At 35.7% G+C, this 21,201-nt stretch overlaps 6 protein-coding genes across 10 annotated transcripts; 4 read left to right on the forward strand and 2 right to left on the reverse strand.

Annotated features, from left to right (window-relative positions):
• The first annotated feature begins 69 nt into the window (after positions 1–69).
• On the forward strand, positions 70–4,484 carry LOC110599901 (uncharacterized protein At3g49140). Of its 2 annotated transcripts, XM_021736514.2 has the most exons (11): positions 70–331; positions 542–632; positions 930–1,152; positions 1,305–1,407; positions 1,503–1,570; positions 1,903–2,064; positions 2,161–2,286; positions 2,540–2,881; positions 3,463–3,615; positions 4,003–4,098; positions 4,213–4,484. In XM_021736514.2, exons 1-11 carry the CDS (start codon positions 259–261, stop codon positions 4,315–4,317), a joined length of 1,542 nt encoding a protein of 513 aa, XP_021592206.1. In that variant the 5' UTR covers positions 70–258; the 3' UTR covers positions 4,318–4,484. The 2 variants fall into 2 exon arrangements, with proteins under 2 accessions (XP_021592206.1, XP_021592207.1); XM_021736515.2 differs by lacking the exons at positions 1,305–1,407; positions 1,503–1,570 and having other exon boundaries at positions 71–331.
• LOC110599902 (protein SAR DEFICIENT 4) lies at positions 1,902–5,933 on the reverse strand. Its single transcript, XM_043950024.1, has one exon. The coding sequence runs from the start codon at positions 5,826–5,828 to the stop codon at positions 4,812–4,814; it is 1,017 nt and encodes a 338-aa protein (XP_043805959.1). The 5' UTR covers positions 5,829–5,933; the 3' UTR covers positions 1,902–4,811.
• Positions 5,934–6,352: 419 nt separating this feature from the next.
• On the forward strand, positions 6,353–11,445 carry LOC110631337 (DUF21 domain-containing protein At2g14520). 4 transcript variants are annotated; one of them, XM_043950515.1, is made up of 14 exons: positions 6,353–6,770; positions 6,978–7,287; positions 7,386–7,462; positions 7,570–7,653; positions 7,769–7,882; positions 7,996–8,082; positions 8,203–8,342; positions 8,451–8,538; positions 8,861–8,970; positions 9,084–9,268; positions 9,347–9,609; positions 10,094–10,140; positions 10,248–10,443; positions 11,224–11,445. In XM_043950515.1, the coding sequence occupies exons 2-14, from the start codon at positions 7,107–7,109 to the stop codon at positions 11,239–11,241; spliced, it is 1,590 nt and encodes a 529-aa protein (XP_043806450.1). In that variant the 5' UTR covers positions 6,353–6,770; positions 6,978–7,106; the 3' UTR covers positions 11,242–11,445. The 4 variants fall into 4 exon arrangements, with proteins under 4 accessions (XP_043806450.1, XP_043806449.1, XP_043806451.1 ...); XM_043950514.1 differs by having other exon boundaries at positions 6,353–7,287; XM_043950516.1 differs by having other exon boundaries at positions 6,354–7,287; positions 8,272–8,342.
• Positions 11,446–12,595: 1,150 nt separating this feature from the next.
• Positions 12,596–13,375, forward strand: LOC110631184 (uncharacterized protein PAM68-like). Its single transcript, XM_021778920.2, has one exon. The coding sequence runs from the start codon at positions 12,703–12,705 to the stop codon at positions 13,240–13,242; it is 540 nt and encodes a 179-aa protein (XP_021634612.1). The 5' UTR covers positions 12,596–12,702; the 3' UTR covers positions 13,243–13,375.
• On the forward strand, positions 13,331–16,058 carry LOC110599771 (probable polygalacturonase). The gene is made up of 6 exons (XM_021736341.2): positions 13,331–13,353; positions 14,100–14,490; positions 14,561–14,681; positions 14,775–14,949; positions 15,041–15,111; positions 15,190–16,058. Exons 1-6 carry the CDS (start codon positions 13,331–13,333, stop codon positions 15,888–15,890), a joined length of 1,482 nt encoding a protein of 493 aa, XP_021592033.1. The 3' UTR covers positions 15,891–16,058.
• A 1,186-nt stretch (positions 16,059–17,244) lies between these two features.
• Positions 17,245–18,494, reverse strand: LOC110630653 (heavy metal-associated isoprenylated plant protein 39). Its single transcript, XM_021778169.2, has 3 exons — positions 18,294–18,494; positions 17,999–18,074; positions 17,245–17,807 (listed from the first exon to the last, which is right to left on the reverse strand). The coding sequence occupies exons 1-3, from the start codon at positions 18,297–18,299 to the stop codon at positions 17,485–17,487; spliced, it is 405 nt and encodes a 134-aa protein (XP_021633861.1). The 5' UTR covers positions 18,300–18,494; the 3' UTR covers positions 17,245–17,484.
• Between the last annotated feature and the right edge of the window lie 2,707 nt (positions 18,495–21,201).

The following is a 21,201-nucleotide window of genomic DNA, read 5'->3' on the forward strand; positions in this document are numbered from 1 at the left end:
ATACGTTTCAATCCCCAATTAATATGCGAATGCGACAATCACTTGCATTGCATCCAAGCGCCAAACGGTACGTTTTACATCATGCGAAAAAGTTATCTAGATTGCAGAAAACATAATATATATGGTTGCATAGAATCATGCCCTACACCTCATCCAGTCAAATCCTTCAACGGAGCGAAGCGCATCACTTGTTTCACACAGATGATAGATCTCTTGCTTCTTTAATAATTCATAGGGAAAAATATAGAAGAAGAAATTATGATGATTGATACAGCCACTGCCATTCGATTCCTCGCCGGCGCAAAATTTTGCTCCTCCACTGCCATATCCCGTAACTCTCTCCTCCCTTCCCGCTATACAATTTCTACATTTTTTTTTTTGTGAATTTTTGTGATCTTTCAGTTCATATGAGCTTTGGAACTTGGTTCAAAGGCTTAACCAAGCTTCGTTTGAATATTTTACTAGAATCTCATGCGTTTTCTCGGCAACCAAACAGAGAATAACATCTCATACACGCCTTTCCTTATTTTCTTTTTTGTAGATTATCGTCATGCGTGGAACTTGGATGAAGTTAACGCCGCACACGTCAGTGCTTGCCCGCTTATTCGTTCTGGCAGCTTCGCCGTACCTTGGTACTGATTAGTGTATTTGCTTTTCAGTTTTTTAATGGTAAAATGTAAAATGCCTAGCTAAATCGAGAGTCTAACTTAGAATCTTCATTCCTACCCTTTTTTTGTGAAGTCTTCACTCTCTACTTAAGAAACTGTAAAACAAAGAATATTTTCACTGTTGGTGTAGCGCTAGCACTTTTAGTTAGTCTCTAAAGGTGGTGGATTTTAACGTGTTGAATGTTGTATTTTTAATCATATTTGGAGATGTGATAATCCTCAGCTTGAAGATTAAACGAGTAGTTATGGATACTAATACAGGGGTAGGCGTCGGAGATTAAATGGTGGTTCTTTTTTAAGGAGCAATCTTTTGAAGAATAGGATTCGAGCATCTTCGGGGCATTTAGGATCGGCCTCGGGTCCTTCAAAGCCGACGGATGGTAGACTGCAGTACCACCCTTTTGAGGAGATTGTAGAGTCAACTTCAGAAAATACTGGAGATGCAATGCTCTCACCTCAAGAGACTGCTAGGACTATTGTTGAGGTATCGTTTTGGATTTCTGATCCAATATACTTTGGGTTAAAATTAAACTGAGACCAATTAGATTGTTGCTGGGATGATTCTGCATGTGTATCGACTTAAAGTTTGTGTCAGTTTTTGGGTAGCTAATGTTGCCTGTAGAGTTTTATATTCAGGTCAACAGCAAAGCAATTCTAATGTTGACTGGTTTGATCAATGGTGACATTCATGAGAATATTATCTGGCCAGACTTGCCTTATGTTACTGACGAACAAGGAAGTATGTTCAGCTTCTGAATTCATTTTTCCCATTCTTTTGGGAATTGAAGCCCTTATTTGCGCAATTAAAGGATTTAATCCTCCAATATGTTGCAGACATATACTTTCAAGTGAAGAATGACGAAGATATTTTGCAAACCCTTACTTCAGAAAATAATTTTGTGGTATGAAATGCCTTTTCTCATGGCAGTACCTTGCATGCGTGCTCACAGAGGAATAAACATAATCATGCACATGTCAAGTTGGTGTTTAATTTGTAAAGAAAACGTTCATTTTTGTTTGTGACTGAAGGTGGATGTTTTATCAATTTGATTGGGCTTTGAAAACTCTTGATGAGACAATGTAAAATCGAAAATGCATGTTCTTTAAGACATGAGAGGAATAAAAGTGGACAACTTTTAGGTTAATTCAAGATGTTTCACTACAAGGGTTGCGAGTTAGTGTCCATCTTTTTTGAGTGTTCCTTAAGGTCTGCATACCATTATGCTTGATGCAGCAAGCCATCGTCGGCTTTGATGCCATGGAAATGATCAGTGAGATGGAGTTATTGGGTTCATCAGAAGTTGATTTTGGAATTGAGGAAATTGAAGATGAGGATGGTGATGTCGAAGATGATGACGATGAAGATGAGGATGATGAAGATGAAGATTATGATGAGGTCTGATTTTCCTTATCCTTGCAACCACTTCCTGTCCTTGTATTTGGCTTCCAAATGCATATGCTTAACTATGATTTCTTTTTTTCTTGTAAATAGGACCTGGTAGCTGTTATTGAAGATGAAGGTGAGGAATACGATTCTGATGAGGCACTTGGTGACTGGGCAAAGTTGGAGACAATGCGTACTTCTCATCCAATGTATTTTGCAAAAAAGCTTGCACAGGTAATTGTCCATTGTAAGTGTTTAATATTATGATGGATCAGTGCAAAAATACTTTTGGAAAGATGATAAAATTGTGTGCTTTCCATGATGATCTTAAAACATGCTAAAAGCTTACAGTTTTTTCTTGTCTGAACTTAGGGTTCATATCTTCATTTTGAATATGATAAATCATAAATGTCCAGTGTTAGTAGTGTTTGGTGGTTTTAGGTGAAATCTTCTTTTTCCCTGCATATTTCTTATTTGTGTTGTGTAGGCTGCATTAGATGATCCTATAGATTGGATGGAGCAGCCTCCAGCTGGTTTAGCAATCCAGGGCCTCATAAGACCTGCCTTCATTGAAGAACACTCTGACATCCAGAGGCATATGTCTGGTAACCAGTCACACCATGCTGACAAAAATGAGATTGGGAAAAATTTAGATAGCAGATTGGAAGATCTTGGTGGGATCAATGGTCATAAACATGAATCAGGATCATCTGAAGATATTTCAACCTGTGCAGAGGAATTGAAGAAGGATCAGACCCCTAGAAATGGGACTTCATTTTACAAGATGGAGATGATTAAAATTCAATTAATTTCAGCTCATGGACATCATGTATGTTATTTATTTATTTTTTTACTTTACTTGTGTTTGGAGATTGCCTCTTGCTCATTGCTTCATTTTATTGTTGCAATCTAAACTTGGCCGTGTCAGTGACTGCAATGGAGTTGCTGATTTTGTAATTTTGGACCCTCATCGTCATTGTCATCCAATATCATGTTGTAACTACTTCATTTTGCTTGTTCTCTCGTTTAAGTGCATTACATGCTACTTTTACACAATTGCAGTTCAAACATTTCAATAATCAAAGAGTTTTGGCTGTTTATTTCAAGATCAAGTTCTGAAAAGTTTTCTTCTATTTCTTTGCAACATCTCAAATATGAATATTTGCAAATCAGGGGTAACAATTTGTGATTTGTTGAGTCCGTATCTGAACAGTTTCCTTGATGAAATTGAGGGGCATACTTTGAAATTTATTTTATAATTGAGAATTTGAAATGTAGTCCTTCCCCTGCCACCACAGTTGTTGGTGAACATGAGATTTCAGTTTCCCCAAATGTGCTAGTCCTTGGCATTGTTTTTATCTGTAGACTTAGATTACTAGAAATTAATTTTCTGTGTCAATTTCTCTACAGACAACAGTTGAAGCTGAAGACTTTAGAGAGGCTAAACCTGATGCTATTGCACATTCAGCAGGAAAAATTTTATCCCGCCTGAAAGCTGGAGGGGAAAAAATCTCACAGGCCTTGAAATCTCTGTGTTGGAGATGTAAGGGTATTCAAGTGGAGGTAACACAATATCACCATTCCAGAATTCTCTGGAAATGTTTGCTGATTTTGAATTTATAATATGCGTGACCTTTGCATTCTTACTGCTGCTGTGATGTTGGAATTCTGGAACTCATTTTTTAAAATGTCAATGCCCTCATGCTGTTTGTCTCCCTTTTCCCCTTTGTAGAATTTTAATTCTCCTGAAAACACTTAGTTTTGGAAAAAGATTATTTTATACCACCTCCTAAGTTATCTCACTTTGAAGATTTTAAGATAGCATTAATTGTTATTTTTTCATATATACCCTTACTAGTTTTGATTTGAGGGTTAATCAGCTTGTGTTTAGTATGGGAGATATTTCAGTTTGTATTTACGTTAATAAGCTTTTCTTTGCATCTTTCATAGGAGGCAGGAGTTATTGGTGTAGATTCCCTTGGTTTTGATTTGAGGGTTTGCTCTGAAACACAAATTCAAACGTTGCGGTTTGGATTTAATTCACGGGTATGTCAAACAGGCATTTTCAGTATATCTGTGCAGTAGGCACCTATTGTATCTGATTTGCAGAAACGCATCTCTCATTGTTTTACTCTATCCTAATCAAAATTGTATTTGCAGGCAACTTCAGAATATAGTGCTGAGCGACAACTTAATGATTTACTATTCCCGAGGATTCCCCACCGGGTGCCCAAAAAGAAACAGACCCGTCAAAGAGAAGTCTGATATTATCAAATACCGTAGTCCAGTTTAAATTCTGGATGTTTTGTTCTACCCCCCAATAGGCCATGAACTGAACGGCAAGCATCAAAGAATCCTTGTAGCTTGTCATCTCATGTATTTGTTCGATGCCAGTAATGATCATTGAAATCCATTCTTCACCATTTTTTCAAGCTCGTTTACTATACCACTCACATTTGTTTTGCTTAATATTCTTGCTTTGTTTAGGCTATTTCAGTGAAGATCCTAAGAAACCACGTTTGAGCAACTTGTCTCAGCTAAATTCTGTAATAAGTTGATGGATAACTAATATAAATAGAACTCGAGAATCTAAAAAGAAAAGATCAAATACAGGGGAACCGATAATATTAAACTCTTATAGCTCACAGCAGATTATCATTTATTATCCATATCTGATTATTTTAAAACAGCGAAATTTAAATGAGATTTGCCCCAGACAGATAAAAATTCTGAGGATACGACAGGAACCTCAGAACCACTCAACCCCTCGTGTAATGCTCATATACCAATTGCGCTGCAAGCATATCGACAATTGCAGAACCAACAGACTTGAACACGGTAATCTCTTGAGAATCCCTCCTCCCAGCTTCATCCCCTTTTATCAATTCCCCCAAATATCCAACATCTTTTTTCTCAATCACTCCTCTCTCAAGAGCTCCGACGATCTCCCCTGCCTCCACCAATGCTGCCTCATTATCCACATACACTCTCCCTCTCTTTATTGCCTCATCATCACATTCCCTCATCGTCTCCTTGAACGATCCTACCAAATCCAAATGGGTTCCTGGCTTCAGTTTCTCGCCCTTCACCAAAGGCCTATCAGAATTTGTAGCACAACTCACAATATCACCCAATCCAATGATCTCTAAGTTATCGTTACTCTCAAAACAAACCCCATCATTTTCAGTGCATTCTACCCTCAGCTTCTCAGCCAAATCAGTCGCCTTTTTCATCGTCCTGTTCCAAATTATCACTTTCTCCAAACTGGGCTTTGCAGCGAGATGCGCCTTGATCAAATGGGGTGCCAAAGCACCTGCACCAATCATCACCAGCACTTTGCTATCATCCCTAGCTAAGATTTTTGATGCCAAGCCAGAAACACAAGCTGTTCTATAAAGAGTCAACACAGTGCCATCCATAGAGGCCAAAGTTTGCCCAGTTGTGGAGCTAAAAAGCACATAGCTTGCATGAATTCCGGGCAAGTTTAGCATGGAGTTTTCCGGGAAATAGGTGACAAGCTTTACACCTATATAGGGGAGGAAGGGGGAGGAGGACCAAGAGGGCATGAGAAGGAGAGAAGATGATGGTGAAACGGAATAACTTTGGCGAATCGGAGTATGGAGTGAGGGAGAGACGGTAGGTAAAGAGGTGTAGAAGTGTTGAATTAAGGAGCGGTGTGAGAGAATGGAGTGTAGGGATTCAGTGTTGATGAAAACAGGGGATGCGATGGAGGTGTGATTAATAGGATTATTGACTTGGGTAAGAGATGAAGCCATCGATTATGGGGCTATGGATGCTTTGGCTTGGTGAGGAGGAAGACGGGAAGTGAAATTTTTGGAAGCCAAGACGAAGACCTTATTTTTTTATCCCAACTTTTGTCGAGGTTTTGGCATTTTGCCTGAAACTTTCTTGCGACACGTGTCTCAGTCCCACGCGGTGGAGAGGGAACAACTTCATAATTTCCTATAGTAATCAAGATGTTGGTATTAAATAAAAAATTACTATCTTGTTATATGTTACTTCATAATTTATTTTTAATTATGTCATTTTATTAAAAATTAAGTAATTATTAACTAAAAACTTATTATTTTAATTTTTTTAAATTAAAAAAAAGAAGATAATAAATTAATTATCAACTCAATTTATAATTTGAGACAAGGAAGGAGCGAATAATAAAAATGATAGTTTATAATTTAATTTATAAAATATATAAAAAATGATTTTACATATATATTTTTATAGAAAAAAATATCATATATATAAATACATGTTAGCGTGCATGATAATTAAAGTTGAGAGATCTGTTGCAGTATATTCTTCCCTAGTTGCATTATCAAATTTAACCCAAATTGAAATTGAATAGCAATAGACCAACCATTTCACCTAATGTTGTGAAAGTGGGCGCATGGAGATGATACGGTACGTGCCTATGATCTGTGCAAGTGGCTATCAGATATAATAATATTTGATACGGTGAGTTGGTGTGAATGGTGACCCTGGTTTTTTTTACTGTAGCTTTCAATCTACAACTCTGTTCTCTTTATTGATTGATAGTCTACACGTCTGCGCGCTTCATGTTCCAAGAATGCGGCCCAGTTCGTCTATCATTTTAGGTTTTTTCAAAGAAATTTCTGGACAGAAAGCTCTACGCGTGCTAATTGAAGCAAGTAAATTTCATTTTCATCAACTCCACCAGTTGAAAATTGTGAATCACTGAGGTATTGCCGCCAGGCTTTGCAGATGAACCAATAGTGTGTGTATATATAATATATATTTTCGCTTTTGAACTCTTGGTTTTACCTTTCGTGGGCGTGCTGTCCCCTGAAAATTTTCTATTCTAGCTGACATGGAGTTTTAGTTGTTGTTTTCCCATTGGATATTCCACTTTCACAATTTATTCTCACTATCTACTTCATTTTGAGCAGCCTGCATTGTTGTTTCTGTTTCTTTTTCTACTCGTCTTCATTGGCAATGTGATTTCTGCACCGTGACTGTTCGTAACCTGTTCGCTATAAAGCTAAACCCATTCATCAGGTGCTTGTTGCATATCCATAATGAAAGATGAAACTGTGCTATGTTGCGAGCTCGAATTCTGGGCATATCTTATCGTATGTTTCATCCTTGCGTCGTTTGCTGGTATCACATCAGGCCTTGCTTTAGGCCTCTTGTCTTTCACCAAAGTTGATCTTGAGGTCCTTATAAAAGCTGGCCAGCCCCAACATCGGAAAAATGCAGGTTGCTGGTATTTTAGTTGCTAGTTGTTTCTTGGGTTTTTTTTAATATTTCTTGTTTTTGTTATATCACTTTCTTTTTGTGATATCATTGAATTACAGCAAAGATTCTGTCCATTGTAAAGAACGAGCATTTAGTATTGTGTACCCTCCTTATAGTCAAATCACTGGCAATTGAGGTAGATGCACATGGATGAATCTTCTGTAATTCATATAGGCTATGAATTGCATAAATATTTGCTTAATTTAATTGTCATTGTTATTTTTAATATTATGTTATTTTAAGGCATTGCCCCTTTTCCTGGAGTCGATTCTCCCACCCTGGGCAGCCATTCTCATGTCAGTCACTCTTGTAATAGCATTTGGTGAGGTAATTAAATGTTATATTATGAATTTATGATCAAATGTACATTAACTAGATTAATAGTTTTTAGAGCTAAAATAAGAGATCTCTTGTGATAAACTCGTGTTGACCTTTTTTCTAGATCATCCCTCAAGCTGTATGCTCTCGACATGGACTAACTCTTGGTGCAAATTTGTCTCCCTTGGTTCATTTTCTTCTGCTGTTCCTCTATCCCATAGCATACCCGATTAGCAAGGTAGCATTTAAGAGTAGCTTAAAGAGGACTTATATTTTGGATCACTTATATAGCCCTTTCGTTTAGCTCAACATTGAATTTTTTTTTTTTTTTTTTTTGAACTTTTCTGGCAGCTGCTAGACTGGATGCTAGGAAAGGAGCATTCAGCACTTCTAAGACGAGCAGAACTAAAGACACTAGTGGATTTGCACGCCGATGAGGTAGCTTCGTACATTTAACATTTATATTATGAGACAATACAACTGAAAATATCATTTCTTGTAATGCATATGAAAGCGCCATAATCTCCTTTATGTTGATATAGTAATATGTAATATTAGGCAGGGAAAGGTGGAGAATTGTCGCATCATGAAACTACTATTATTTCTGGTGCTTTGGATTTGACACAGAAGAGTGCTAAAGATGCTATGACACCAATATCTGAAATCTTTAGTCTAGATATAAATTCCAAACTTGATATGTATGGCCTTCTCCTCTTATCTTTGTTTGTGGCTTTCCTATTCTGTGTCTATCATTACAATCAGGATTATCTTTATCCCTGGAACCAATGATTCATCTTTATCCTTAGGCACACAATGGGCTTAATAATGAGCAAAGGACACAGTCGTGTACCCATCTACTCAGGAAGTCCAAGTAATCTTATCGGCATCATTCTGGTAAGTTCAAGAATTTCAGGTCTCTGTTAATACTGATAAAAGATCTGCATATTTGAGCCAGATCACTTGACTACACATTGTCAGTCCATGTAATTAATTATATAAAAAATCTTATCATTTATAATGAAGTTTGACAGTAGAGGGTGGACAGCATTTGAACTTGGTGACCATTTTGCTCAGTTTTTTCAACTTGGTTATTTGCAAGTGAAAATTAGGAAGCTAATGTTCAGACTGATTTATTCTATAGCATGATACACATTACTTTAGATAACAGTATCACGTAGATTGAAACCATAAATAATACCCTTTCTTTTGGATTTAGGTTAAACATCTGATCTTCTGCCATCCTGAAGATGAAACCCCAATCAAACATATGAATATTAGAAGAATTCCTCGGTATGCAACTTGTATATCACATTTGACCGTTTTCAGGTTCAGCTCATGGATGACTCATATTTTTATTATGTTAACAGCTTATAGATGAATCATCGTTTCATTGTGTCGACAGCTCATGTTTGATATTCCCTTTATATCATTTGCTACAGGGTCCATGAAGATTGGCCACTATATAATATACTAAGTCAATTCCAGAAGGGTCACAGCCACATGGCTTTTGTTATGAAGAGAAAGAACAATGTGAAAATCACCGGTACTAATGAAGTTGGCAAGGCTACTGTGTTGACTGTTGACACTGATTCAAATTCAAGACAAACAGAAGAAGAGAGAAAAGGTAAACCATATAAAGGTTCATGTTTTCAGACAGATGCTAATTGTCATAGAATTAATCTGTTAGTGTAAATTTTCGCAGAAACTAGTCCCCTATGCGATCAGATTGCGAGCATTAATGTGTCACCAAATACTTCCCCTCTGCACTCTACCGACACAGAGTTCCAAAGTCCAACACTTAAGGGTGTAATTGAACAGGGCAAACAATTGGATCCGCAAAGTAAAATCTGGAAGCAAGGGGTTGGAGATATTTCATATAAAGATTTAGAATATCCTCCAAATAATCTGGACGAGGAGGTACTTGGTATTATAACAATGGAGGATGTTATGGAGGAACTACTACAAGTTAGTGCCACTCGAACTGCTTTTTCTACTATTTATTTGTAAACATGGTAGCATTGCATGTCTTTGTCTGCATATTATGTGTGTCACCTTTTTTATCAAGTCATGCAGAGTTGAAGAAACAAATTAAACAAATTTATCAGAATCTTACTTAAGAGTTGAAACATTTTCCAGGAAAATAGGTGTACTTTTATCTTGTTGATATTGAACTTAACAATACACCGAATCACCCACAGTCCACAGAGGTACTATCTTACACTACACCATTCTACTTATTCTGATGGATGCCTCCAAATTAATGGAACTCTCTCAGGATAGAAACCCTTGAATTTATTATTCTGGGAGTTTAGATGCATGGCCTTCTCTAGCAAATTACATTTGTAACTCATGTATATCTTTGTTATGATGTCAAGCTGCAGTTGGGCATTCATATTTACACAATATTCCTCAGGAAGGAAGAAGCCTAATATCTTTATTGTTTTTGAAGGGAGAAATATTGGATGAGACTGATGAATATGTAGCTGTCCACAGCAAGTGAGTGATAGGCTAATAGCTGCTTCTCTTGTCTGCATGCACTATTCCATGTCCGTTCCACTCATATTGCGGTTTCTCTGACATTACTGTACTCTCTATTTTATCAGAATTAGAATCAATCTGCTGCCTTCAAGAACATCATCAGGATCTTCTGGAAGAGTTTCTCTATCTGATCGTCATTGGAAAACTCCACAGCCATCTCCGCTTTCATCATACACTCCCATACTCCGGTCGCCCATACCTCCACATACTCGGCCACCACTTGAAAGACCAATTTTATACGCTTCTCCAGCAAAATCCACGGTAAATTCTCCAGCAGATTTGCTGGTGTTGGACACAGCTCATCATCTGCTTATCAAGCAAGCTAATACTTGATTTTTTGTTTATGTATATTTTTTTTAAATGATCTTTGAACTTTTTGGTGGTAGTTCTGGATTGTTTGTTCGTTATCTTACATTTTTTTCTTTCTTTTTGTCATTGGTGATCTGAAGGCATATTCCTTAAAGGTTCTTTGCATTGACCTGATTCTGTTAATAGACGAGGGGTATTTTTTTCCCCACAAGATCCATAAAATGAAAATAGATTCTTGAATTGTCCATGTTTACTTCCCTCTTTCGTTGATGGCTTTACTGATGAGTACCATATAATGATGTTCATGCATTAAGACAAATGTCATGTTGTTTGATTTTGACTGAATCTGTACTTAAAGGACATTGCTTTGTACCAACCAACCTCTGCTTCAGTAATACAGGATGTTTCTCCTGGTTTCTAAATCATTTCTTTTACCTTTTTGTACACGATAAACACACAATTGTCTCATTGAATTCTTCTAGCCCAATCAACCGAAAATAGAACCTATGAAATACGAATAGATTGCAAAATTGGCATATCAGATTACCCTTCGTCGGGAAAGAATATCCTCAAGGTTCCCCATGCTGTTGTCAAAATGTTATTTGAATGGGACATTTATTTTTTCTTTTGATTTATCAGAAGTTCCTCCATGCTGATACTTTTTTTTAAGAAATGCTATAAGTTTTTTCTTGTTTTATAGCTTAATTGATCATGTCACTGTTTCCTTGTCAGGTCTCAAGGAAGCCTTAGCAAAGAGCCTAGTGATGTTGAAGCTCCTCCCATTAACAATACATTATCTCAAGTGGGAACAAATTCTAGCACCATTCTAGGTATACTATAATGCGCAAAACAAATTTTGATTTTTTTTTTCCTTGTAATTGTTTAAGTTAAATTGACAGAAATCATTTGGTAATTAGTACGTTTATTAATTAACATCCATTATAATTTCATGTATGTCCTGCTAAAGTTGTTTAACTACTGCTTGATAATTTAGTGATTATGAGCTAGTTGCCGACTTCATAGTTAAATCAGATACAAAAGAAACTTCCATTAATTAATATCTATAATTTCAAAGAAACATTGGTACATGCATAGTTTGATTGTATTCTCCTAGCCTGACGCTGTTTTGCGAGAAAAGCTGACCTTCATAGCTCATTCTGTCCATAAAGTTGAACAAGATAGATGGTGTTTTCTTAATATCCGTATTCAGTTTTTTTTTTTTCTTTTTCCCAAGGCCGTGATGTTCTGTCCATCCCAACAGGTCTTATCTTTTTCGATTAAATGCTTTTTTTTTATCTAATTTTGATGAGGACTAAAATTTAAGCTATCATTAGAATTATGTAATCATGAAACTAAGTGCAGTTTGTAACATGACAATAGAATCACAATGAGAGTGGCAATAAGTGACCATGAAGTACTAATTCGCATAGAACAGGAGAGCGATGTTCCTTGATATTATACGAAATGACGCTTTGTTGCTCGACAAAGGAATTTTTTAGTCCATGCTGTCCAACTGCATTCCGTGTCTTTGACCGACTGTGGCCTCTCGCTTTGCTTGGCCCTAATACATTGTCTGTGACACGGTTAACAGTTATTGGATCCAGTGAGGCCCAACAATACCATGCTAATGAGCCCATTGGCGACGGATTGTGGTTCACTAAAAGCAAACTTTATCTTTAATTCCCCTAACCTCCGATAATTCAAAGTAAAATAATCTTATTTTGGATCTGTTGCAGCTGATTGTATTTCCTTTTTATCTGAACTTTCTAAGAGCTCAGTTGTTTTTGCTCGTAGATCAGGTTCATAGCTCAGTTACGACAGCTTATTTCTAATTTAATTTTTAAAAGTGGGGTTCTATTCCTCTTTTTTTTTTTTTTTACTGTTTTATGTTCTGATTTGATTAACTATTTTTCCTAAAAAAAAATAAAATAATCTTAATTTACAATTTAATTATCTTCATATGGGATTTTATTTTTACCTTGTCAGAAAAAATGTTATATATGATGTCTACTTTGAGGGAAAAAAGAAAAGTACATCAAGGATCTTCCAAAAAAATATCATAGCATAAGTATTTAAGCCAAGAAATATCTTCGGAACTTAACAGAATGCCCACCCACCGTACGTTTGCGTTTGGATAAGGTAAGCGGCCATGAGAAGTTAATAACAGAAACATATGAAGCTGAAGAAAAACGAAATATAGGTCAAAACACCATGAATGCTCTTGTTTGTTCACATAGATCATCACCTCCCTACCTCCCAAAACCTTCTCCATGTCCATGGAACTCAAAAGCACCTACTCTCCTCCCCACAAGCCTGCAAAGCAATCCATCAAGAACACGGAAACTACAGGCACATGCCAAAGGCTTCACCAGCAGAAAACCACCTCGTATGGAAGAGAGAACCACTCACAACGACATTAAACAGAACACCAACAGTGACGACGACGACGAAATACCAGAGGAGGTGGTTTACAGGGTCATAAAGAGAATCCTGGTCTCCGTGGGCGCACCTATGGCCCTTGGCTTGGCATTGTTGAAGTTTTTTGGAACTGTGAAGGAGCAAGGTATTTGGGATGTGCCTTTATGGCTGCCATTTACGACTACATTCCTGACATTTGGGACGTCTGCGCTTGGGATTGCTTATGGAGCTTTATCAACGAGTTTAGATCCTAACGAGAAGGGTTCATTGCTTGGGATTGAAGAGGTCCAACAGAATTGGGTTGAGATGTGGAAGGAAGAAGATGAGAGCTAGGAGTAGTACCCAAGAGGGCAACCCATGTTTCTACATATCTCAATAGTCCTTTTTTTTTTATTTTACAAAATTACTGTTATCGAGTATTATGACGGTTATTATATTTTCCACGTAATTTAATAATTTTTAATACTAAGGGTATAAATAACTGGCATGAACATAAGAATTTTCCTCATTAGATTAAATTAACAAATTAAATATGAAGTAATAAATAAATAAAATTTTTAAAAAATATTTAAAAGAAACGACTAAAATTAAATTTTAAGAGCGTTTCTTTTTTATTTTAATTAAAAAGATTCACCATTAAACATTAAGAGAAAATTCCCCATCAGTTTACCGTTCCGTGCATGTAAATTTACATTGAATAATCTGTCTTGAAGATGAACTGTTTGCGTTATTTAATGTGGGAAAATTAAAGGGTACCAAATCTAATAATAAAAGATGTGGTCTTTTGGTTTTAAACTCCATGAAGACGTGAGACCCGAAAATCATGCAAATTTGAGTTAACGGTGACCTTTAGCATTTTTTTACCATAATTAGTAGATTTCCCATATTTATCCCATTTCCTTTTTTTAAGGATTTCTCTTTTTTTTTTTTCCCTTGAGTTCTTCTCCACTTATTTAAGAACCCAGACTAAAATCTCCATGAACCTTCAGATTTTAAGAAAAAAAAAATGTCAATCTGCTCAGAATCATGTCGGATCAAAGTAGTTTCTTTCTCTTTTCTTCTTCTTACTGTTCTTATTCTGTTTCCAATTTTTATTCACTTGTTTTTGTCATTTTTATTTTTTTTGAGGTATTTTTTACATTATCTATTTTTAACTTTGCATGTTTCAACTTGTGGTGATTGAAATATAGAAATGAAATTAAAATTGATGAAGTGTCCAACTCATCTCTTTTGTTTCAGGTATATGAGATTTTCTGCATCCTTGTCTTAGTAGGATCATTTGGTATCAGAATTGGAGAGAGCAAAAATGTACAAGTTCTAAAGCCCAATAGCAAATTAGAGTACTCTGCATTAAATTGTCGAAAGCACAGTGGGTTTTTGACAGATTATGGAGGAGTTGGCGATGGAAAGACATTGAACACAAAGGCATTTCAATCTGCCATTGCCAATCTAAGCCAATATGCTTCAGATGGTGGAGCTGAGCTTATTGTAACTTCAGGGAGATGGCTAACTGGAAGCTTCAATCTCACTAGCCATTTCACACTTTTTATCCACAGAAGTGCTGTTATTCTTGCTTCTCAGGTACTAATCCACTTTTTCCTTGTGTTCTACGAACATATATTGGATGTAATAAGATCACATGTGCATGCAGAATGAGTCAGACTGGCCTCTTCTAGCTCCATTGCCTTCTTATGGGGTAGACCAAAATCTTACTGAAGGAAGATTCTCCAGCCTCCTTTTTGGAATGAACCTCACTGATGTTGTAATTACTGGTAATAATCTCACATTTCATTTCTCCATGATTGTCCGTGTGCCAATGTTAATGTTGTTATCCATTGGGATTCTGTAATTTTTCTTGTGGTCAGGTAACAATGGCACAATTGATGGGCAGGGTGCTCCCTGGTGGGACAAGTTCAAGAAGGGTCAATTTAAGGCAACACGACCATTTCTGATTGAGCTCATGTACACTGATCAACTCCAAATATCAAATATTACCTTAGCTAATTCTCCATTTTGGCACGTTCATCCTGTGTATAGCAGGTCTGTTTATGTTCATTATCAGCAGATTACATAAGAATTGCTGTTTTCTACATGTGATGCATGCGGTTCTGATGAAATTTGCAACATGTAGTAATGTGGTGATCCAAATGGTGACGATTCTTGCACCAGTTGAAGTTCCCAATACAGATGGGATAAACCCTGGTTAGCTTCTTTGCATTATCGTCTCATTCCCAGTTGGCTGCCACATGTTGTAATTCACTGTCCAATTCTGATTTTCAGATTCATGCACAAATGTTCTGATTGAAGACGTTTACATTGTCTCGGGAGATGACTGCATTGCAATCAAGAGTGGGTGGGATCAGTATGGAATTAAAGTTGGCTTGCCCACAGAACACCTCGTTATAAGAAGACTAACCTGCAAGTCCCCAGACAGCGCAGCCATAGCTCTTGGAAGTGAGATGTCTGGTGGAATTCAAGATGTTAGAGCAGAGGACATCACAGCCTTTGATACTCAATCCGCTGTTAGAATCAAAACTGCGCCCGGAAGAGGAGGCTATATTAAAGACATATTCGTAAAAGGGATGACTTTGAAGAACATGCAATATGTTTTCTGGGTTTCAGGTGCTTACAAAACACACCCAGATGATGGCTATGATCCTAAAGCACTAGCTGAGTTTAAGAATATAAACTACAGAGACGTATTTGCTGAGAATGTGACCATCGCAGGATCACTCGAGGGATATGCTAATCATCCATTTACTGGGTTCTGCATGTCTAATGTGTCAATGACATTGAATGAAGAAGCAAAAGAGTCATCTCCATGGACGTGTACTGACATAAAGGGAGTTTCAAAGAATGTGATCCCTAAGCCGTGCGATCTATTGACTGGGAAAGAAACCGATTGCTCTTTCCCAGAGGATAAGCTGTCAATTGAAACCATTGAAATGAAAAGTTGTATTTCTAAGAAGAAGTTCTTTTAACTCTGCTCTGTTTCGTAGAGATGTGGTCAATCATGTTGTAGTCCTCTTAAAGGCAATCCATGAAAGAACAGACATATTGCGCCACTTAGTTTCTGCTGTTATTAATTTGAACTGTTATGAAAAATGGAACACCGAACTGAACAGCAAAACTGTAAATTTAAATGTTCAATCACTGCAAAAGATGAATCTAAAACCATAGTCTTCTCTGAAGTCAAATGTCAGTGAGCATGTGTTACCATTTTGTGCTTAGACATTACAGTTGCTAGTTGTCTTGCCAAGTTAGAAAATGATATAAATTAGTGACAAGATTTGATGGGTATGTTCTGATATTCAAATTTTTAACATCCAATGAATATATAAACATAACGTAATACATCAACTGGAACCTGATTGCTTAAACAAAGCAGAGAAATGCCGTCAGCACAAAGAAAGCATCTTGAAGTGGATCTGTCGGAATGTATGTATATACTATATCATATAATTATTCATCTATTACCTCACCACAGGAAAGTAAATGAATGAAAAGAAAAGTGAAACTGATGGAATCATGACATGGACTCATGCATGACATATTATAATCCGTCACCAATTGAAATATCTTTCTGCATATTTGATCTGTCTCTTGCATTTGAAAATTTTCAGAATTAATGATTGCTTTTATTTTTAATCGTATGGCTACTTTGCAAGCGATCTCTTCCATGCATGTGGCCCTCTAATCTATTTTAGCTGTTGGATGGTTACGTTGGAGTTAGCTTCTTAAAAATTTGAACTAGAATTCTTTGAAAGAGACAATTTCTTTTCCTAAATGATAGTTCGTTATCATATGTGAAGATAGACATTAAAAAAATCGAAACTTGCATTCAAGGGCGAAAGGAAGATAAGAAATTTTGTCTGGTACCCTTGTCCCTATTTCTCACCCCGGACAAGAATGCCGGCTACAGCCTGTTTTATACAACACTTCACATCAAACCATCATGCATCCAAGGGAAAATATTAACCAAGCACATAGGAAATGTTAGAAATGAAAGAAACATTTAACAACCCATGGATAAATATCAGACAAGAAAATGGGATTTGAATGTAATTATGCAAAGGCAACACCCAAACAATAAAGCCTAATTTGGATAATGGCAAAATTTCACTTAAGTTGATGGTTGAATGAATCAGCAAAAACAAATTGGCAATAAAGTTGCATCTTTTGGTTGCAATGACCAAACCATTATCAAGTCCTGACATTTCCATTAACATTAAAATAAGTCCACCAGAACAAAACCCATGTTTACTCGGCAAAGCATTATTAGATTGTACGTAATAATTTAGAGGTGACACCCTAAATCTGCATCAAACAGCATACTGAAAAAACTTGGAAAGTACCCATTAATGAAAAATCACTGCCAAAATTTGATACATCAAAGGCAAAGAAAAAAAAAAAGCCAACAAACATAAAGTTGAAAATCCCAACATCATCTACTGTACAGAAAAAGTACCATCTAGATACTAATATGATCCAAATTTAAGATAACCAACAAATAAAGACATGATTTTTCTTTTCTTTTTTCCATTTATTTCTTCTCTCAGTTCTTGCGAGACCTACCTAGCAAATGACACAGGCATTAGGATCTTCTTCTACACTTCGAGCATAATAGTAGGTTGTCATGTGAGGATTATAGGCCCTGTAAGCCTTAATAAGCTCAGCGACGTCGTCTTTCTCTTTCGTCTCTTTCTTTGGCTCTTCCTTCTTCTTTGGCTCCTCTTTCTTGGGCTCTTCCTTCTTCTTTTCAGGCTCTTTTGCTGGTCCTACAGAAACTATTTCTGTGTGGCAGAGCTTTCTCAATTTGCCTACTATGTGTACTGGATCAACGTCCCCTGTTACTGTCAATTTCTTGTCCTTCATGTCCAGGGAGATCGATTCGATTCCTACAAATTTGCAATACAAGCAAGAAACGCTAAATTTCTTTAGGATCTGGGTTTTCATTCTTCGATAAATTCAAAAACGAAAAGAACAGAAAATTTTTAAACTTTCCCACTATTTCATTTTCCGAGATGCGTGATGACAATCACAAAACAGGAAGCTTTTAGTTCAAAAGCAGAGGGATGAAATTCCATACCTGAAAGTCCAGAAACTTTCTTCATAGCTTTTTTCTTCTCTTTGTCATCGTGTAGCTCCAATTTCAACACTACTTTCTGCAACAAATTCCATTATCATATATCACTTATAATAGATTGATATCAAAGTAACCAAAACACGCTTTGAATAGTAAAGATGAAAAAGAAAAAAACAATGAAGATAATTAAACATGGACGCACAATTTCAATAGAAAAATATAGCAAAATTATCTAAAAAGGATTTCGCAACAGTAAGAAGAGAGAGAACTATCAAAGATCCATAGACAAAATTCAGACCTTCATATTTATAGGTTGAGAAATCCGCACTAGAACTCGCAAAGAAAACTACAGAACGAAGCCAACAGAGGCAGAGAGGCAGAAGAAGAGATAATTGCAAAAGAAATTAAATAAACCCGGCGGTGAATAAAGGCATGTCAAGGGGCGGAAATATATAGAGAGAGAAACGAGACAATGCCTATCGTAGTCAACCAGAAGGTCATTGGTCTATGGTCAAATCCAAATAAAAGTAGAACGGCAAACGAATGCGCATCGGCATTTCCTACTTGAGCAAAACGACATCGTACCCTATTATTGCACTTTCTCCACAGTGCTTTACCTTTCATCTGGGTTTCCAGGAAACTAGAGTTAACAGTATATTGCGTGGCCTTGGCTAGTGGCCATCGAAGGACAAAAGTACTGAAAATAAGAAACGTGTTCATGTTGGATATGGTCAAGTTAATCATTATAAAATACACGAAACTCTCTCTCTCTCTCTCTCTCTCTCTCTCTTACCTTCTTCCCATCTCATGGTTCGAGTCTGATCCCCACTCAATCACGTGGTGTGGAAGATCCCGTCAATGCAAGAAATGTAAAAAAAGGGTGGGTTCTTCCTGGTTGGTTCAACTGTCGATTTTTCAATGTCTGATTGCTGCGGCTGTGAACTGTGAAGTCCTCATTTTCTTTCATTTTATTCCCTTTCTCACGTGGGTTCTCCCCGTAGCTATTGCTAATTTGGTCCAGGCCCCATTTTTAAACAAAGCAGATCCTCTTTCTGGAGCTGTTGCGACCTGCCTGATAACTGTTTAAAATTTTTCTGGAAGGATTGTGAAGGCAGTGTATGGCTAGGCAGCAGCAAATTTATTGGGAAAACTGAATTAGTAAGATTCATCCTTGTTTTCTTCCATGTCCTGACGATTTATTCAATTTTAAATCGATAAAATGGAATATTTTCACATGGTTGGTTGAAGATGGTGATAACGGATTAACAAACAATTTTCATAAGATAGAATAGTAGCAACTGGAGAAATTTCTGTTCACTATTTATATTAACTTCAAAATTCACATGACTTGTCTAGCTTAAGTATACTTCCATTAGCTCTTTTCTATAACTGATTTTAGAATTGCATTTCCATTCCCATGATCTCTCTCTTGGAAATAAAATTTTTACAAAAATTAAATTTAATTGATTTTTTTACAAGTTTTCTCATTAAAATAAAATAAAAAATCAATTTTTTTAACATAAAAAGAATTTTATTTTAAAAGAATTGAAACCATACATTATTTTGTCATGCATTATTTTTTACAAACAAACTCGATATATATATCCTTTATGTATAAAAATAATTAAAAAAAACAATTATATGATATGATTTCCAATAAAGTCAGCATTATTAAGATGATTATTTAATCAATACCTTCTCATTTATTATTAAAATAATTAATAAGCAGTGAGACTATCCAAAAAACAGGTGTTCAAAATTAAAGACTTACCAAGTAGGATTCATTATCCTAATTAAAAAAAAAAAAAAAAAAAAAACATGATATAATAAAAAAAATTATTACTCAGAAAGTTAATTGTTTTATTAATTTTTTAATTATATTCATATTAAAAATATTAAATTTTATTAAATATTAAAAGATAATTTAAAAAATTTATTAAAAATAATATAAACTTTAATAGAATTATAAAAATCAACTTATATATTATTATATTATAAAACATAATAATAAATAATAATAAAAAAAATAAATAAATAAAAATTATGAAACGAAGTAGCTTAACAGTTACACCAAATTATACTAAAAAAGGAATACGTTAACAATTAAGGATAATCTCCCTCAGCAGTATTAACATAATAATATGGGGCATGAGGCCTTAAGAAGCCCATCTGCATCTTCTTTTTACGTCTTTCTTCTTCCTATTATTGTTTCTTCTTCCACTCTTCCCTTCTTTTAGAGGTTCTCTGGTTTACCCGAAGGAGATTATCTTCGTGCAGTGCCGCTTTCTCAACTTTTTCACTATGACCACTGGATCAACATCCCCGATTACTGTCATCTTTTTTCCGTTTAGATCTGCTGAAATCGAGTTGATCCCTGAAAATTAAGTGGCCATATGTATAATAAACTTGATTAGTTCATTTGGTGAAAATTTTAAATCAGGAATTTAAAATATAGAGTAATGTTTAGGTTAAATCGAATACCTGGTAGGCCACAAACTGCTCTCATGGCTTTTTTCCTATCATTTTCATCATGGAATTGCAATGCCAACACTAGTTTCTGCCACAAAATATTGTTAACTTATCAGTACATTAAGAAAAAATATATATCTAATGATCATAAAGTTTTAATTTGAATCTCAATTGAGTAATAAAAATGATTTACAGTAGCACTAGCAGTTTTAGAATAAATTAAATTTAAAACCCCAAAAAGTGAGGGGTGGCAAATAGAATAATTCTCACCTTCATCTCTTTGAGCTCAGAAAATCTAATAGAAAATTCAAGTTTAAAAGAAAATGGACTGGTGTAGTAAAGGGAAGGAGAAGACGGGTAAAAGCTAGAAACTTAGAGAGGTGATTATGAATTGAAGATGAATTGATGGGATAGGTTGTATTTATAGGTTTATTGCAGCCGAGTAAGTGCTTAGTACTACCTCGATGTTGAAGTTTCGTAGTAGATTCCCATTTTTTTTTTTTTAATTGTAACTTGACTTCAACATTATGTTTGGATAGTGTGAAGGGGAGAAAGGAAAATAATAAGGGAAAAATAAATTTTATTTTTTTCTCTCTTCATTTTTCTAATTATGTGTGTGGATCGAAGGAAAATAACAGTAAGGAGAGGAAAATATTATTTTTTGTCTTGTTTGGAAAGATAAAAAAGTGGAATGAAAATAATGTGGTTTTTTTAAAATTACTATTTTATTCTTTATT

Source organism: Manihot esculenta, chromosome 14, assembly GCF_001659605.2.
Source record: "Manihot esculenta cultivar AM560-2 chromosome 14, M.esculenta_v8, whole genome shotgun sequence".
NCBI classification, from domain to species: Eukaryota; Viridiplantae; Streptophyta; class Magnoliopsida; order Malpighiales; family Euphorbiaceae; genus Manihot; species Manihot esculenta.

Bases quoted from the DNA above. Each gene is read 5' to 3' on its own strand.
- LOC110599901 (XM_021736514.2), top strand. From the start codon at position 259: ATGATGATTGATACAGCCACTGCCATTCGATTCCTCGCCGGCGCAAAA. The intron at 332-541 runs GTAACTCTCTCC...TCTTTTTTGTAG, and splicing joins CTCCTCCACTGCCATATCCC to ATTATCGTCATGCGTGGAAC. The intron at 2,287-2,539 runs GTAATTGTCCAT...TGTGTTGTGTAG, and splicing joins TTGCAAAAAAGCTTGCACAG to GCTGCATTAGATGATCCTAT.
- LOC110599902 (XM_043950024.1), bottom strand. From the start codon at position 5,828: ATGGCTTCATCTCTTACCCAAGTCAATAATCCTATTAATCACACCTCC.
- LOC110631337 (XM_043950514.1), top strand. From the start codon at position 7,107: ATGAAAGATGAAACTGTGCTATGTTGCGAGCTCGAATTCTGGGCATAT. The intron at 8,083-8,202 runs GTAGCTTCGTAC...ATGTAATATTAG, and splicing joins TGGATTTGCACGCCGATGAG to GCAGGGAAAGGTGGAGAATT. The intron at 9,610-10,093 runs GTTAGTGCCACT...TTGTTTTTGAAG, and splicing joins TTATGGAGGAACTACTACAA to GGAGAAATATTGGATGAGAC.
- LOC110631184 (XM_021778920.2), top strand. From the start codon at position 12,703: ATGAATGCTCTTGTTTGTTCACATAGATCATCACCTCCCTACCTCCCA.
- LOC110599771 (XM_021736341.2), top strand. From the start codon at position 13,331: ATGACGGTTATTATATTTTCCAC. The intron at 14,950-15,040 runs GTCTGTTTATGT...TGCAACATGTAG, and splicing joins GTTCATCCTGTGTATAGCAG to TAATGTGGTGATCCAAATGG. The intron at 15,112-15,189 runs GTTAGCTTCTTT...TCTGATTTTCAG, and splicing joins TACAGATGGGATAAACCCTG to ATTCATGCACAAATGTTCTG.
- LOC110630653 (XM_021778169.2), bottom strand. The intron at 17,808-17,998 runs GTATGGAATTTC...GCAAATTTGTAG, and splicing joins GAAAGTTTCTGGACTTTCAG to GAATCGAATCGATCTCCCTG.